The 18,831-nt window shown below is 39.0% G+C and overlaps 1 protein-coding gene across 1 annotated transcript; it reads right to left on the bottom strand.

Moving 5' to 3' along the window:
• Positions 1-5,019: 5,019 nt before the first annotated feature.
• On the bottom strand, positions 5,020-7,218 carry LOC123472625. The gene is made up of 3 exons (XM_045174496.1): positions 5,799-7,218; positions 5,586-5,743; positions 5,020-5,538 (listed from the first exon to the last, which is right to left on the bottom strand). Exons 1-3 carry the CDS (start codon positions 7,216-7,218, stop codon positions 5,020-5,022), a joined length of 2,097 nt encoding a protein of 698 aa, XP_045030431.1.
• Positions 7,219-18,831: the final 11,613 nt, after the last annotated feature.

The raw sequence follows: 18,831 nt of genomic DNA, 5'->3' as shown, positions 1-18,831 counted from the left end.
AGTGGGTTTGTTCATGTTACTTAAGCTTTTTTTTGGTGGAAGTAGGGGTGGCGGGAGCTGCAGCCGTACCATAACTCCTAATACTTTTTCCACGCCATTGCTCATCAGTGCGTTGGTGTTTGTTGTTGCTTATCAATTTCTCTTTACAAAAGTAAGTTTGGTAGCAAACAAATGTGACTGTAAAAGACTAGTAAATAGTGAATATAACTAAAAAAATTTGACAAGGAAAACACAGTGAAGTAAAAATTAAATAAACGCAATGCCTCTGTGTAAAATAGTGATAAAAGGTACGGGACAAACTGGTATGTTCAACGAAGAAACGCTGCTAGAGTTGAAAGATAAAAGTAAGTACTCATTCTGCACTGTTTTTACATATACGTTGTTTCAAAATCTTTAGAATTAATAGTAGCATTGGCTTTGTGGAAGCATGTCAGACTGCTATTACTAATGTCTGGAGAACGAATACTTATTTAAGTTTTGGGTTTTTGTTTCTTTTTTTGGTTTAGTTTCTCAAAGATTCCTGGCTTCTATCGATCGTCTAGAACTGCACTTCAACGAATTTCCCTTTTTGACGAAAAAAGATTTTCTGTCCCTGTGTTCCACTGCTGGTACTATAACATTAACCGTAACAATCCTAGAAGGCCATAAACGCCACGATAATTATGGAAGCCTACCAGATTTCACCAACGAATCAGATTCAGAACTATCAATGTCTGGGACTGGGGTCGATATATCTTTAAAGGTATCTGAATTATAGATTTTCCCATGCATTTTGTGGGCACTACTCTTTTATTACTAGGATTATTACCCCATTCATGTTATCATTCGAAAAAACGGGTGGGATAAAAGCCGCGTAGACGCTTTATTATGCCGCTTAGATGCCAAGGACGTGGAACTCAGGAAGACTTCAGTTCTGCTATTAATATTGCATTCGGAAATTGCTTTACAAGCATAAAGGGATATAATTTGGATTTTTTTATTCAGATTTTATCTTCTTGTTTTTAATTTGATAAACATTATTAACAGAAATGGCATGGCCAAGCCAAAAAGGCAAGGCAAAAAGGCAAGCCAGAAAGGCAAGGCAAAGCAAGCACTGAATTTGACATGGCTGCTCAGTCGATTGTAGCACATTTTCCCATGGCCATGGATGCTTCTAGCACTGACGATAACATAATTTACTCTTCGTGGTATGCCGTAAATTCAAACGTTGGCATTTTGTCATTTACGTCAGTGATCGCAGATCAAACAATAAGAATAACGGTGCCGTTGTACGGAGCTACAATAAAGGGTGCGTATTTGAAAACCATATTTTTGAATCTTGACTCTATGACTCTTGATTGTTTAATACCGAAATGTACTGGCGTGACAAGTGAAACAAAAAATAATAATTAAAACATAGTTTACGTATATGTCGCGCCACTAAGCACCGGTATCCCAAAGGATCCCAGTTAATCATTGTCGAGCATAAACCTAACAAAATATACAATTTTTTACGTTTTTATTTCTGTGTATAGATAAACTGAAAATTCAGATGATGCAGTCGACATGAGTTTAATAGAAAAAGAAAGATTTATGCGGGAAAATCAAGTAAAGGCATAAAATAATGAAAAAATTATGCAGTTTCATCTTCACCCGCTCGATTACCATAGAAAATGGATCATCGACAAGAAACCTACAGTGACTGATATTCTTAAAAGATTCCCCAGATTCACGTCGCTAAAAGGAGCGGTAATAAATAATAATGTTGTTCCCTCAAAAAGGTTTTTAGTGTTCATCCGGGCATGGCACAGATTACCTAGATCCAGGCTTACTACCAGATGGTACTGGAACAACACATACACTTTTTTCAACCGTTTTGTTCAACTTACTGCCAGTACCTTCCGCTAGTAAGCCGGGTTTGAATTATCGGGCCGATCCCTGGGTGTTTATGTACAACATATCAACATATTCAAGTTTTTCTGATTGTAAACAGGTTGATTGTGACCAGAAATTTTTTGAAGGGTGGCAATCATACGAATTTACGGAAAGATGGAAAATATAGAAAAAATTTTGGCAATGGAGATATAAAAAAACATGGAGAATTTCTTGAGCTGTTTAAAGAGCTTATGATGGATCTACTAGATTCTTATAAGAACTTGGTAAACATTTCATAAATAACGTATTTATATGTTTTTACATCTACCTCATAAAATTTTAGATTCGGCAAACGACAGGACACTTGTCAAATTCTCTCTTCCCATTCTTTTCCCACCTCGCCCGTCTAGGTCCTCGAAAGGCTCGTCACTTCCGACTGTTAAAAATATTTTCCAAACACTTGTTCACCGATTCCTGGTAAGTTAATATAGAAATAAAAATTTACTGAAAAGAAATTAAAAATTTGCTACTATTGCCTTAGGATGGAACTAACCTATCTGAAGCTTTGCAACAGTGTGATCGCCGCTACATAAAAGCGGTTCTTATCCCAATCAAAACTAATACTCCGTCGGCTGCTGAATAAGTTGCAACTTTGTTTGCTGTGTATTATATTTTTAATTTAAGTCTTCCCGACAACCTCAACCTAGTGTATACATTTGCAAAAGATGATGGATTATGGGAGGGAGAAAGAGGATTTGCCCAACACAAAAAGAAAAAGAATCTGTAAAACTTTAGTCGTTAATGATTTTTCGTTGAAAATTCTCCAAGTTTTATCCCAGCCAGAATAAAACAATGCTCGACAAAATAAAATACAAGTGTTTTGTCTCCAATTTCAGCCCCCTGAGCTTTTTTTATTCTATGATTAATAATTATGAAAAAATATAAATAATATTTTATTTATTGAATTAAATTAGTTTTATAAATTAACTATCAAATAAATTTAATGTCATTACAATTAAATAATTTGGTAATAACAATTAAATCAATTTCATCTAATAACAATTAAATCTATTTTATCATATAACAATTAAATAATTAAGCGTTATGACCTACTACAGTATAACATAACAATGAAGGACATCTTCATACATGCAGACAGGCGGTCCTTGAAAATACGAGACTTAGGGAAGGGGGGACCAGACACATTTACCTTGGAAGTAATATGGGAGGGCTATTTTGTCCTTAAATCATACGCAAAAACCGATAATTCAAATCGGTACAATGAAGCTATACCGAGAAAAATATTTAGAATATTTTCCGATTTAAATCTCGGCAAAAAATATCGACATTAAAGTCTGGACGTTGATTACCGAGCTTCTTCTCGGTAAAAATCCTGACATATTTCTTAGAGAGTATATTTGAACCAGTTTCAATGCAAAAGTGTTGATATTTGCTTGTAGACCTGGTATATAAGATTTGGCACATTGCACACATGAAACTCATGATATATCGGTATATTCATTTTGAAAACACATATATTTCATTTTATTTTAATGCAAAACTATTTATACTGCTTATACACCTTTTACCTTCGATGTAGCACTTGGCGCACATGAAAATCATGGTATATCGGTATATTCATCTTTAAAATACGAATATTTGATCCTGTTTCAATGCATAAGTATTGATACTGCTTGTAGACTTGGTATACAAGATTAGGCCCAATGCGCACATAAAAATCATGATAGATCGGTATATTACTCTTGAAAACGAATATATTGGATGCAGTTTCAATGTAAAAGTATAAATTCTGCTTATACACCTCTTATTTATTCGATGAAGTACGTTTTGCATTTGAAAATCATGATATATCCGTATATTCATCTTGAAAACTACTATATCTCATTATGATTCAATGCAAAAGTATTAATACTGCTTGTAAACCTTCTATGTAAAATTTAGACCAATGCGCACATGAAAAACATGATAGATCGGTATATTCATAATGAAATCACGTATATTTGACCCTATTTCTATGCAAAAGAATTGATATTTGCTTGCAGACCTGGTATACGAGATTTAGCACATTGCGCATAAAACAATCATGACAGATCGGTGTCTTCTTTTTGAAAACACGAATAATTAATCATGTTTCAATGCAAAACTATTTTGTAGACCTGGTATATAAGATAAAGCGCATTGCGCACATGAAAATCTTTATATATCTGTATATTCACCTTGAAAACAACAATATTTCATCCTGGTTCAATGCAAAAGTATTGATATTGCTTGTAGACCTGGTATACAAGATTAAGCGCATTGCGCACATGAAAATCATGATATATCCGTATATTCATCTTGAAAACAACTATATTTCATCCTGTTTCAATGTAAAAGTATTGATAGTGCTTGTAGACCTGCTATTTAAGATTTATCACAATTTGCACACGAAAATCATGATATACCGGTATATTCATCTTGAAAACACGTTTATTTGATCCTGTTTCAATGCAAAAGTATAGAACTCAAAGTTTCAGCTACTCTTAAAATTCACCGTAACTGAATACTTCATTTTTTGAACAAACCTACTTTTAAATAAAAAATTATGTTGTTGCCCGCACGTACCGTATCCTGCACAAAAAGGTGAACACCGATTTATTTTGAAAAAGCCATCTGTGGGTAGAAAATATGGCGCAAACTCATCATAAGGGTGGTTGGGTAATGTCAGTCCAGATACCTTTTTTTGCCCTAGGTATTAAATGTCTGGAAAAGTGTAGACTGTATTATCGGTAGACTCCCCTACCCTCCGGCTAAGTAGAACAATTTTTGCAATACAAAATAGTCTTTCTATTACTCGTTATTGTCATTATCGGGTCAGGTAATCGGGTAGCATATGGAAACACCAAAAATATTATATTATACCATTATTATTATATGTCCAGCGATCTTTTATCGGAGATTTCCCGCAATCCTATCCGAGATGTCCTGCAGTCTTGTACGTAGAGACATCCGATATAGTATCCGGTATAGACCACGATAGCTTGTGTTCTCAAAAAGCATAAATACTCGTACGTTTCCCTTCCTGTACCCCAGTTTACTTACATCTGTTGTAGTGTTGTGTACGTTTTACAGTGAATAAACGTGTCTTAATCACTACCCGGTTCTTCAAGTAACTCCCCGCGTTACAATATTCTCTTCATTTGGGAATAAGCAGCGAGGAATGTCGATGTTGTTGAGCTGTATAAAGGTGGTAAACCATTCAACCCGCCAATCACGGTTTTCATTGCTGACGTTATCGTTCCACTGGAGCCCTTTTGTTCCAAGCTCTCTAAGCTTGATCTTTGCTTTAACGATAAGAGACACTGCCATCCCTTGTGGATCGAACAGACTCGCTACTTGACTTGCAATTCCGGCGCGAGTGTAGACTAATTCTTCCAACCCACTAACTTTAAAATTCGGAGTGTCCGATTTCTGATTCCAGAAGACGCCAAGGACTTTCTCAGAGTCGTTACTGCTTAACAAAAATTGGGACAGATTTGAACTAACACCTATGCTTGCAAGTGCTACTGTTTTCAGAAAAGCTTCGGAATTGGAAATCCAACCTTGCAGGTGCATGTCTCCCTTTGCTAAAATTTCATTAACACCCACAGCTTCTTCAATACCTTTTTCCAGTACTTGGCGGAGCTAAGGTTATCGTCAACGTACAACTTTTTGTTTATTGCTTTGATTACTCTTGGATCATCAATAAGATCGGAAGCAAATCTCCGGGTGGTACTTATTGCGATAAACGGCGAACAGGTAGCACCAAAAGGGAGTCTCTTCATTTCACACACGCGAGCTTCCTCCTCTCCTTTTCCATAGAAACCGGCAGTACCGTGCGTCTCCTTGTCTCAGCCGAATTCAGCTAAACATAGTTTCTATGTCAGCTGCCCACGCAATCTCACCTTCCCGAAATTTGACGATGACTGATGGCCTTGGGGTTTGTAAAGCCGGACCACAGAGGATACTGTCGTTCAGACATTTCCCCTTGAACGGTACTGCAGCATCAAACACGATGCGTAGCTTTGTACACTTTCTCACCCCATGGTGAGCAAGATAATACTCCGGTGGACCGTAGTCGGCATCTTCCAACACAATAGCATAGCCCTTTTCGAAGCTCTTTTCCATGGCCTTTGTATACTCCTGTCCATGATTGGGTTCTTGTTTTAACCGGTGCAACAGGGTTGCCAATCCACTTTCATTCAAATGGCGGTAATTTGGAAAATTTGGCTCCCCAATCTTCCAAGTGATGGGGGTCTCATAACCGACAGCTAAGCTGCATGTTCCGCTTTCTAGAATTTTGATAGTTTGTCTATCTGCTTCGATAACGCAATCAATCTTGTACTCCGTCCCAAAATCTTTGGTATCGCAGAAGCGTCGCATCTGCTTCGCCAACGCATCTCCTTCTTCTTCGATGTTTGCGAACACTGCATGTGTCCTCACCATCAGATTTCTGATTGTAGTCCCGATTACTCCTCTTACGATCCATCCAAGACGAGTGGAAATCCATGTTTTTTCGTTTTCTCGTCCAACCCGGGATTCAATATCTTTCGTCAGGTGTCTTTGATCTATTGCAGGAAGAATGTCCACGCATCCGCCATTACTTTCCACAGGATGGTCTGCCAAATGTCTCCAACGTTTGTTCATTGTGTTCCAATTCACAAGCGCCACCGCACTCGCGACAGTAGGCATGGTCGAATCTTGCAGTGTAACCAAGTCGCCTGTGCGCAGTCTTGCTCTAAGTTGAATGTGACGTGAAGTGTACTTCTTTAAGACTCCTCCAGCGCCATCCATGGAGTGTGTTTGTGAACATCCTCTTAGCTTTAACCGACGAATGAATCCCTCCCTGAAAAGGGTGCTATCGCTAACTTCGTCGAGAAACACGTTGGCTTTTACGGTTCTTCCCTTAGGATCCAGTACATCGAGTTGGATTATGCCAACGGCTGCATTTTTTCTTCTTGACTGGCCGGTACGTGCAGTGGCTGGACGAACTAATTCATCGGTTTCTTTTGACTGGTCGTGGAGTAAAGCATAGTGCAGACGTCTGCAACTGGAGATAGAACAAGTTTTCTTCACTCTGTATTCCATGGCAGAGTCGAGACTTAAAGTAGTTGAAACATAGACGACGTCGGATACAAAACGATAGTCTTTCTCTAATCGTAAGGTCCTTAAACAGCTGACAATTTTCCAGCCTATGCGATGCTTCGCACTTGAATCAGTAGCTGCTGCCAGAAGTGTAGATGTCTTTATCTGTCGTCTCAGTTCTTGTCTTGTTGCTACGGGAATGTCAGATTCTTTCGGTGATATTGGCTCCTGCGGTTTCATCTATCCTGGCGAAATCGAAGAGATGGGTGCGTACTTTCTCTGCATAACGCTTGAACGATGCAGAATCGTTCTTGTGAATTTCGACTTTTTCCAACGCTCGAATATGGGCTGTTCACATAACATCACGCCGACCGTAGTTTTATTTTAGTCTAACCAAAGCCTGAATATAGGCAGCTTCTCCACCCCCAGACCATAGACTAAGTCTAGACAGTCGCCACGTAGACGTCTCTTCAGTATGGGAGATCTCTTTCCACCTGCTTTAGATGTGTCGTAGTCTAGCGCTCGGAATAAATCTATCCACGCAAACCACACCAAAGCTTTTCTCCCGAAATCAGGTAACTCTGCTCGTACTGTCGAATGTGATCCGCATTCCATGCGTATAGGTGGGTGTAAAAGACTAAGACGATACATGTCGATCCAGTCGTCTGGGGCCTCTGAATGATGTGGGTAGGTTTCTCTGGCTGCTCCCCCCTGTCTGTTGTCTTGGCACCATCTATAAACTGCATCGTTGTTGCAGAATTCTGCAAATAAACTACTCTCTCCGTCCTCTGAGCGATTGTAATGCTTGTTCTGCTTCCTGTAAATCCAACTGGGCTGCATTGGCCCTCTGTTGGGCTTCAGTTTGGCGCTGTGTGTGCGTAGCTACTTGTGATCCTGATAACGAGTGCTGACTACCGTGTAGAGAGGTCCGAATTCGGTGGCGTTCATCTTGCTACAATTATCTGTGTTGCTGCTGATTACATTCTTGCGGGAAATACCTTGATGCTTCCGGAGGTGGGTTATTACCTCTGATTGACGGTGGTAAATCTGCATGTGAGGAGAGATACCGTTGGAACTCTGTGTCCACTGCCTTAACTTACTGGACATACCTAATATGTGCCTCCTGTTGCCGGTCAAATTCTTCCGGCTCTTCCCCTTCTAGCAGATGATAGTTGATGTCACGCGCTTCTTTTAACAACTCCCTTGCGTACTCGACAAGGACTTTCAAACCACTTCACGATTCTCCTTTTCTGATGGCTGATGCAAACTGCGATCACGTGTTCGTGATCTGGCGTCTTGTAGTGGTTCGTAGGCGTGTTAACCGTGCGATTTTTGCGATGGAAGGATGAGAGGCGACTACTTGGGCTACTGCATCTGTTGCTGCATCCGTGATTGTTATGGCAACAGATGGGCTAATGGGACGCGACCTTGACGTCGCTGCAATTCTTGCTGCTGCATTATTTTCTGCAAAAAGGGCTGAATAATCCGTTTTGACTGCTGCTTGGACTAGATAGAGATCTGAACAGGGTAACTTGACCAACGATGTTCGGTCGACTAGTCCACGTGGTATTTTTATGATCCGATGACTAACCTTGTGTTAATCGAGATATCTCGCAATCCTTAACTTCCAATTAAGCTTCGGGTCAGACCAGATGCTCCATTTGCTTACTGATGCGGCTCCAGTTTGAAGGACCAAAATGTTCGGTAGCTCCTCAGTTTAGCAGAGAAAAGTTAAGTAGATTCGAGATGGGATATCCTTAAGCCTGTATTGATGCCAAGGATACAGTTGGCTATAGTGTTGTAGGGACTATAGCGTAACACCTTATGTGTATTGCGAATGCGGCAGTTTTGTAAGTACTGCAGAATAGAGTTGGGGCACACCGAATGTGTGAAGAGAATAAGACGACTCGTCCGTCTGGATAGATTACAAAAATGCAAGAGAGAGACTGTGTCCTATAATAGGGTCTACTACCCTTCCTAGCGTCTTCTTACAAGAGATACGGGACAAAGACACAGAACAGATGGGGGGGGAGGCAAAACAAAAAAGGACCATAAAGCGAATACGTAAATTGGTCTCTAATGGCCGCTTCTACAAATAAGACAACCAATAATTTTAACTCTTCGCCGGAACAGTTGTGCTTATCGTGACGTCTGAAGTTGACGTCCCAATGAAACTGGCTGAATGGAGGGATGACGTGGCATACCTAATGACGAACTTGAGAATTTCCCCGTGTTCAGTGTCGAATTGTAACTCCCATTTTTCCCCACTTGACGTTGTTGATCCGTAATATCGGGCAAGCTTTCCAAATACTTGTGGTGAAGATCTTTGACTTCTTCGTAGATACGAACTAATTCATCTCTCCATGCTGCAACTTGTAACTTCTTGAGTCTGATGGCTCTGATCCAGTGATCTGCCACTGCTTTTCTGAACTGATTCGTTAACTTCGTATGGGCCGCCCACGTTTCTGCTTGAGATCGTTTTCTGGAAGGAGGGAACCTTCATTCTTCAATGATTGAGGCTTCATTTCATCTTCTTTCAGGATATTGCTGCCCGATTCAATACTCTCGGATTTTACTACGGCTTCATTCATGACGTAGAAACGTTCAAAGACAATGAAGTAGTCAAACAAACGGATGTCGATGATTCACGTAGATACAAAGACGATACAATCAGATGATTAACGCGTGGTACACAGGGTTTGGACTTCAGGCTGGCGTGGACGTCTGCATAAGTCTTACAAAGGGGAATACTCGATAATTTTACTGAATCTAAAACGTTTTACTAACGATGATGAGAGAAATGCATGTGTTCGTTAAAACCATTTGTTCCAAACGTTCACGTGCAGTTGAGTCGTTGAAACCGAGATGAAAGGATGATAAATGAATGAAATTATTACTGGAAGGATTTTACTTTATTTATTTCTTCGTTGCGGTGGACAGGGAAAACTGACAACCAGCGGGTGACAGAGAATGGGGACTCATGTTATACTTGATTACAGAATACGGGGGAGGTAGACCAGATGTACTCACATAAGGATTAAAAATTATACTAACTAAAACAAAGAAAATACTCTTCCTCGTAAACGTAGTAAGGACCTTGCCCCAACAACCCTGCCCATGAGGGCAGCACTGTAGGTGACAAGTATATTTAATCCTTTTTACATGTAAAAGTATAGATATAGCCTGGGCTTATATAAGACTAATGAGTCACATTGAATACAAGTATAATTGGTCTGGTTTACATATAGAAGTATAAACTCATGGGATCACACTTTTTTCACATTGAATACAAGTATATTTGGTCCTGTTTACATTTTGAAGTATAAATTCATTGTATCACAGTGTATTCACATTGAATACAATTATATTTCATTTTGTCTACATGTAGAAGTATAGATATAGCTTGGGCTCATATAAGACTCATGAATCACATTGTTTACTAGTATATTTTATCCTGGATACATATAGAAGCCTAAACTCATGGTATCACAGTGTATTCATATTGAACACAAGTATATTTGATCCGGTTTACATTTACAAGTACAAATAAATCATGGGCTCATAAAAACCTCATGAATCACATTGAATACAAGTATATTTGATCCTGTTTACATATGCGGACGTCTGGCTCACATCCACTTTTAGACAGTGCTCGATCACACTAGGACTATACAACTTAACTAGGACTTAACTACGTTTAAGTTCCCCCTTATTCCTTAACCTATCGAACGATGAGGGGGTGAACCACCTCCGACTCCAAATAACTAATAGACGTTTTCTTGTACATGACAATTATCCTCACCAAACAGAATGATTGACCCGATCATTTGACTCGCTTAATACGCCAGCTGTTTCATTTTTACATTAGCAGCACGGTTTCCTCCGTAGTACGTACAAATACGTAACCTGATTCAACTCATGGTATCACAGTGTATTCCCTTTTAATGCAAGTATCCTTGATTTAGTTTATATGTAGAGGCATAAACTCATGGCATCACGTGAGCATCATTTGATCCTGGTTAAAAATATAGAATCATTATATCATGGTTTCACAGTGTGTTCACATTGAATACAGGTATTTATGATCCTGTTTACATTTAGAATTACAGATATAGCCTAGGCTCCTATAGGACTCACGAATGTAATTAAATACAAGTATATTTGATCCTGGTTACATATAGAAGTGTAAAATCATCGTAGCACAGTGAATTCACATTGAATACACGTATATTTTATCCTGTTTACATATTGAAGTATAAACTCATGGTATCACAGTTTATTCGCATTGAATACAAGTATATTTGATCCTGTTTACTAATGGAAGTCTAAACTCATGGTATGTAGAAGTATTGATATAGCCTGGACTCATATAAGACTCACGAATTACATTGCATACAAGAATATTCTATCCTGTTTACATATAGAAGTATAAACTCATGGTATCACAGTGTATTCATATTTAATACAAGTATGTTTCTATCTGTTTACATGTAGAAGTATAAACTCATTAGAAATAACATTTGGTGAATGAACAATTAAATTAAGTAAAAATTTTTGCAATTTGAATATATTACTTTAATTTATACAAACTAGAGTAAGTCAATAAGTTGTTGCAGTAAAGATGATGGTATAGTATCAATTTGATAGTTAATACAGAGAAAGAGAACTGGGCAAGGAGAGTATTGAGACGTCAGGAACAGCAGCGAGGGCTAACAGCTGGGCGCGCACTTGAACTGAGAACTCTTTGTTTCTACTCCGGTACGCAGCTATCAGGTCCGGTATCTGGCGCTATTTTTAATTGCAGGAAGCTCATTAGGTTTGATATTATATTACCAATATTTCTCGTCAAAACTGGGATTTTAGGCCCGCAGATGTGATAGACAATTTTATTGCCTTACAAATTCTGTAAATCCTAATTGTGACTAAAGTTCCTCAAACCGTTGTCGAGGTAATCCTTTTGTGAGACTGTCGGCCAGTTGATCTTTTGTTTCTAAATTTACAACATAAATTGATCCGATTTGTTATTGTTCTGTGACATAGAAACTTCACTTCTATATGTTTAGTCCGTTGGTGGTTTTCTGGTTTGTGGAGCAAACGAATAACCCTGTTATGGTCCAACCGTATTGGGATAGATTTTGTGTAGTTGGAATCAATTTCTTTGAGAATGTGTCTCAGCCGCACCGCTTCCCTGATTGCTTCATTCAGGCTGGCAAATTCCGCCTCTGTGGTTGATTGTGAAATGTTACGCTGGAGTCTTGATGATCAGGCCACTGGTCCTCCACACATTGTGAATATATAGCCTGAGATAGATTTATGGTCATCTAGATCACCAGCAAAATCTGTATCCGAATAACCCAACCGGTTGTCTGATTGACCCGCATCAAAACATAGGCCATATCTACAGTTTTGTTTAAGTATGCAAGTTAATGCCTTGCTGCTGTCAAATGTTGCTTTTTATGATTTTCAAAGAATCTAGCAAGTACGTTTAACGCTTGTGCCATATCTGTCCTGGTGGAGACTGCTAGATACATGATTCCTCCAATTATTTCTCTGTAATGGTAAGGTAGTGGATCCGATGACATCTACTTCTTGAATTTCAATAAATTCTGAGAGATGAACGTTTTGGTCCCAAGGAGTGGATTTCGGATTACAGCTGGCCATTTTGAATTTGTCAAGGAGTTTTGTGGCGTAGCTTCTTTGATGTAGATAAGTCCGATTATTACCAGCGTCTCTCACTATGTTGATCCCTACAAATCTTGTTGCAAGCAGCACATGTATATTAAAATATTGCTTCAGATGATTTGAAAGCTCTGAAAAGGTCGATTTGTTGTAAAAAAAAACGTTAGTGTGTCGTCAATGTATATGATCACTATCAATTTATCCCCCTGTTGACGACGAACAAAATAGACAAGGGTTCGACTTGCTCTGAATGAGTCCAATTTCTATTAGGGCTTGTGTAAATTTTTCGTGTCAAGCGTGAGGAGCTTGTTTCAAACCATATATACATTTCTTACAGACACTTGTGATTTGGTTTTTCAGCATCTTCATAGCCTTGAGGTTGATCCATATAGATCTCTTCTTGTAGATCGTCATTCAAAAATGCTACCTAATACGATATTTGTAGTTTGAAATTCACTGCATAGGCCACAGCAACTCAAAAGGTTTCCATTTTCACTACTGGAGAAAATGTTACTGCGTAGTCAACACCGGGTAGTTGTGAATACCCCTTAGCCACTAGCCCCACTTTTCTTCTGGAAGGGACTCCTTCGTACTCAGGTTTCGTACTCAGGGATGTAGTACCCATGTCTCCTTTGGAGTAAAAGCTTGAATTTTTTCATTCATCTTCTCACGCAAGAGTGTTGCATCATCGCATGAAATAGCATATTGATAATTGTCAATTATCAAGATTCTATCAGGCTTGGAAACCGATACTTTCAAAAATCACTTTCGATTACGATAGCGACACCCCTTCTTTTTTTCTATTTCCGACTATCGGGCGATAGTGCAAAAAAAAGTATCGGTATCGCGATGAACGATGATTTTACGATGTTTTTGAAAAAATTTATTGATGCTGAAGCAGGAATATGAATATGAAGAATATGGATATGAATACATTTTTTACTGGGAGCGAGACTATCAAGGACTTTATTATTACAACGGAGGAAAGCAAGCATTTTAAAATTAATGTCACCTAAAAGCGTACGCATAGGGGTGAGAATGCGACCACCGAGAAAAAAGAGACGCTCACAAGAAGCACTTGCTGAGAGACCAACATTATAGTAGTTGAACAGTTGCTTAATCAACGGAAATTGATTAAAGCATGAGAGCTTAGCCGTGTTCTTGGATTCAAGTTAGCGACTCAACTCCATTTTCCAGACACTATTGAAAAAAATTTTTTGTTTTCCTCCTTCTGAGAGAGAGAGGTAAAAAATCTCTTTCGTCTTCTGGTGAAATAGATTTGTTTGAACTTGAGCATTTTTCTTCGTTGATAGATTTTAGTTTAGATTCCATTCTTGAAATAATTTGGTTTTTAAATTTCAAGTCGTTTTCATCTTGGTAATCCAACCAGTTCCAACCAAGCTTAAACTTGGGATGGTGGACAGCTGGCAATTTGAAATATTCCAGTTTAAAAAAGTGGTAAAAACGTTTTGACAGGCCTTCTTGAAAAGCTTTCACAAGGGACTTGCAGATTACAAGTGGTGGTTCCATAAATGCAAGTTTAGCAAGGCGTCTGCGAATCACAACTATAGTTTGCAGCAAATATCCAGATGAAACTTTAGTGTGTTGTTCCCCTTGTAACACATCCAAAGCATAAGAAACTGGGGTCATCACTGATGTACTCAGAAATGAACAAGTAGTCTTCAGAAGTGAGAAATGGTATTTTAAAAAATTCACAAACTGCTTTCAGATTAATTTTCACTTTCTTAGCAGTAACTACATCTGAGACCAAGCTGTATACATGTTTAATTGCGTCAAACCACTCATTCCAACGAGTATTACTGAGAAAGACAAACAGCGTTCCTAAAAATGTAACAAAAAACAATAAACCTAACTGCGAAATAAACACTTAACTCTTAAAGTTCATACCCAAAAATTCATTTATTTGTCTCTACTTAGAGAGGATCGTTGTTGTTTATTAAAGATGGCTTGCAATTTCCCAGTAGCTGATCTGGACTTTTTCTTGAACTGAGCGTTTGATAAGGCCATGTCTACATCTGCTTTTGCTAAAAGACCTAATAGGTGTGCAGCACAAGGAGAGTGTAACATTAGTCTATAAAGCTCTTCTTCAGAATCAATATTTAACAATACAAAGTCCAAATCCGTATGCACAACATCTTTGCAATTAAAGAAATCATCTTCAGCAGAGTCCGGCTAATTTATAGCTGGCTCTGCTCCAAACAATTTGAACGCCTTTACCAAACAATTAGAACGGCTCCAACATTTTTTGTTCTTGAATCAGAAATTGTAAGGACAGTCTTATTTTCTACACCGAATTCTACATTGATTGCGTGTAGACTAGATGCAATAACATTGTACGTGTCTGCCAGCAATTCTTCAAATAGCAAGACATATACTATTCCTATGGAATGTTATGGGGTGTGTCTCTTTGCTTAAGTTTTCCTACACATTACTACGTGATCTGAAACGATAAAAGAAATTTTAATATATTTGTAATAATTGTAAATCATTGAATCATACTTGGTGAAAATTATTTCATGATTTCACTGTTTCTATGTGTCTCAAGGGCAAAACACTGTCCAAGACGTAATTTATAACTTAGTTTTTTTCCCTACAGTTTATCCAGACTAACGGAATACTATATATATAATAGAGTACTATATATATATATACCAGAGTAATAGAATACTATGTATAATATATAGTATTCTATTACGGTAAAACTGTGGGGGAAAAAAACAAAGGGTTTATAAGAATTCGGCAACTCTGGTTGATGCAGCAAAAAAGAAATTTCCATAATTTCGTTTTTTAACCACCTCTAAAATCGTTGGATAAAAAGAAAAAAATTTTAAAATTAGGCTACAGGTAGAACTAATGTATTTACAAGTATAGATATAGTCTGAGCTCATATAAGGCTCATGAATCACATTAAATACAAGTATATTTGATCCTGGTTACATATAGAAGTATAAACTCATGGTATCACAGTGCATTCAAATTGAACACAAGTATATTTGATTCTGTTGATATGTCCAAGTTTAAACTCATGGTATCACAGTGTATTAACATTGAAAACAAGTATAATTGATTCTGTTTACATGTAGAAGTATAGATATAGCCTTGTCTCGTAAAAGACTCCTGAATCACGTTGAATACAAGTATATTTGATCCTGGTTACATATTGAAATATAACTCTTAAGTCGACTCTCGGCCAACAAACGATTGTTGAAGAGATTCGGTTCTTCTTCTCATCAGATGATCGGTACTTCATAGCCAGTGTCCAGCTTCCGGGTTCTTTCTGTCATGACTGACAAAGCTCTGTTTTCATCTGTGGAGAGCAATCCCGCTTGGAATTTCATGCAGAAGTTCTCCGTATCACAAAAGTCACTCGATCTCAATGCCGACAAATGGTCCATCGAAAAGGACTCTTGTGTAGCTATGAAATTGTCAAACCGATTCCTTGTTCCCGCGGCATCTCAGCAGCAGTAATAAATCCTACTCCTTAACACCGGTGGTTTCGTAGCCCAGATTTGTTTCCCCTTCCACAAAGTTCATGGCCCTCATCTGGCTCTATCGCTGAGTCCCCGTAGGAAGATCCCGAAGTGTCACCGGCCAAATGGGTCGGCTATATACAAGTCAATCACGATCACTCAGTGTTAAACTTATTCAGAGTTCTTCCAACTCAAACAAGCTGAAGCGCATTGTTGCATGGTTACTTGGATTCGTCAACAATCGTCAATCAGTTCCTGAAATTGCCAGAACTGAGGGACGCTGTCTCTTCATCGTTCGTGTCAATCAACGACTTCTTCGACGAAGAGATGTCGAATGCTTAATGAAAAGACGACCGGTGCCAACATCATCTCAGTTAGCAAACTTAACCCGATAATCTCCCGGGTCGTCGACGGAAACGTATCCAAAAAGCCACGAACAATTTACTAGCAAATAGCAAGCATACTGATAAAATAAATTTGGTGTTTTCATAGGCTACCCGATTACCCGACCCGATAATGACAATAACGAGTAATGGAAAAACTCTGTTTTGTATTGCATAAATTGTTCTACTTAACCGGGGGGTAGGGGATCTACCAATAATACAGTCTACACTTTTTTCCAGACATTTAATACCTAGGACAAAAAAATGTGTCTAGACTGACATTACCGAACTCCACTTATGAGGATTTTGCGCCAAAACCGCCCTACCTCTTCTTAAAAAGGTAAACTATTAATACTTTCTATTCACAGATAGCTTTTTCAAAATAAATCGGTGTGTACCTTTTTGTGCAGGATACTGTACATAAACTTCTTCTCTACGCTACCACAGTGCCCACGCTGAATGCTCTTCGTGCTCAATATCATGTTCTTCGCTCCAGGTGATCAATCAACCGTATCATTCACCAATGCTTCGTTTGTAAACTTCGCTCCAGTCAAGCGGCTGCACCAATAACGGATGCGCTTCCGGCCAGTATTCCCAAGACAGACCTTTCGCCTTTTATTTTTGTCGGAATCGACTACATTGGTCCCCTGCCTGCTGTCATGCTACGAAGGTCCATCAAACGTTACGGCGTGATGTTTACCTGTCTCGATTGTCACGCTGTACACCTGGAACTTAACGATTCCATGGACATTGATTCGTTCATGAACGCCTTCTCGCGTTTCGTCGACCGTCACGGTCTTCCGCAACTTTGTTACAGCGACAATTGTACTAATTTAGTAGCCGGCGAACAAGAATTCAACCACGCTCTCTCTCGCTGGAATAAAGCAGATCTAGTTAATAGGCTAGAATAACTAAAAAACCAACAAATCGAATGGCGTTTCAGTCCTCCTGTGGCTCCTCATTTTGGAGGATCATGGGAAAGACTCATTAAATCCAAAATATCCGACCTATGGGGCATTAGAAACAAGCGGTCAGTCACTGAAGACTTCCTTGATACCACAATCGTCGGCGCCGAAGCTCTCTTAAACTCTCGACCGTTGACTCACGTCAGCGTCCACCCCAGACAACCCCAAAGCCCTAACTCCTAACCATTTTCTTCTTCTGTGGACTCTACCTTGATGCCACTTGGTATTGCCTTCAGGATCTAAAACGCCTCGCCAGAGACTGTACCAGCAAGCACAAGAACCCATCACACACTTCTCGAATCGTTGGCTTCGGGAATATATACCCAATCTGATCAAAAGGCGTAATTGGCGGCGGAAGAGACGTAATTTTTCTATCAATGATTTGGTTCTCGTTGTTACAACCAAATTACCTAGAAGCACTTGGCCTATCTGCCGAGTCGTATCCGTTACCAGCGAACCGGATGAAATCGTTCGTTCCATCGATGAGAATGTAGTCCACTGCGCTCCCAGCTGAGCAAAACGTCCAGACGGATCACATGATCCTCCCACTACAACACATTATTGCACCAGGTCCGCCAACAAGATCTGTTTTATAGAGGAGGAAGATGCAGATGTTTTCCAAACCCAAAACAGGTATGGCAATGTGCACAATGACTAATTTTTTATTACACGTCATGTGTCCCAGAGTTTTTCCGTCCCTCTCTTTTTAATATAACGTCCCTCCCCAAGAAACGACACACTTGCGTTCCGAATTAAGAACGGACCGCCTGGCAACCGACCACCTGGCAACCGGTCAGTGGTTTTCCCCAACCATTTTTTCCGTCAGTATACACAACTGAACTGTGGCTTAACCCGACAATACAAAGGTCTTCTAAACAAACACAATTTTGGAATTAAACGTTTCAAGTGAATTTCTACCCCGATGCAAACATAACACGTAGAACCAGAGAAAGACTATTTCATTCTGTTTACATATAGAAGTATAAATTCATGGTATCACTGTGTATTCACATTGACTAGAAGTATATTTGATTCTATTTACAGTACCCACCACAAGTGTTAGAAAATGCGCGGAAACCCGTAAGCCTCCGTGTAAATACCTCGCTGATTTGCGAGGTAAATACTGGGGATAGATTTTTTAATTTTTTTTGACAAATACATTTGTTGAAGATGTATTCTTAAAAAAAAAAGCAGAACTGTACAAGCCTCCGCTGAAGCTGTACACCACTTTCCAGAAGTATTAGAAATTTTTTTTTTTGTGTGGATCTCTTATGGCGGGATGGATTTTTCCGGCGGCCATATCTTTTGTTCCGATTAAGATACGGAGCCGGGGAT

The sequence above is a fragment of the Daphnia magna genome, linkage group LG5, assembly GCF_020631705.1.
Source record: "Daphnia magna isolate NIES linkage group LG5, ASM2063170v1.1, whole genome shotgun sequence".
Classification (NCBI taxonomy): Eukaryota; Metazoa; Arthropoda; class Branchiopoda; order Diplostraca; family Daphniidae; genus Daphnia; species Daphnia magna.
The sequence above is the reverse complement of the archived record's forward strand: the minus strand, read 5'-3'. Positions and strand labels throughout refer to the sequence as shown.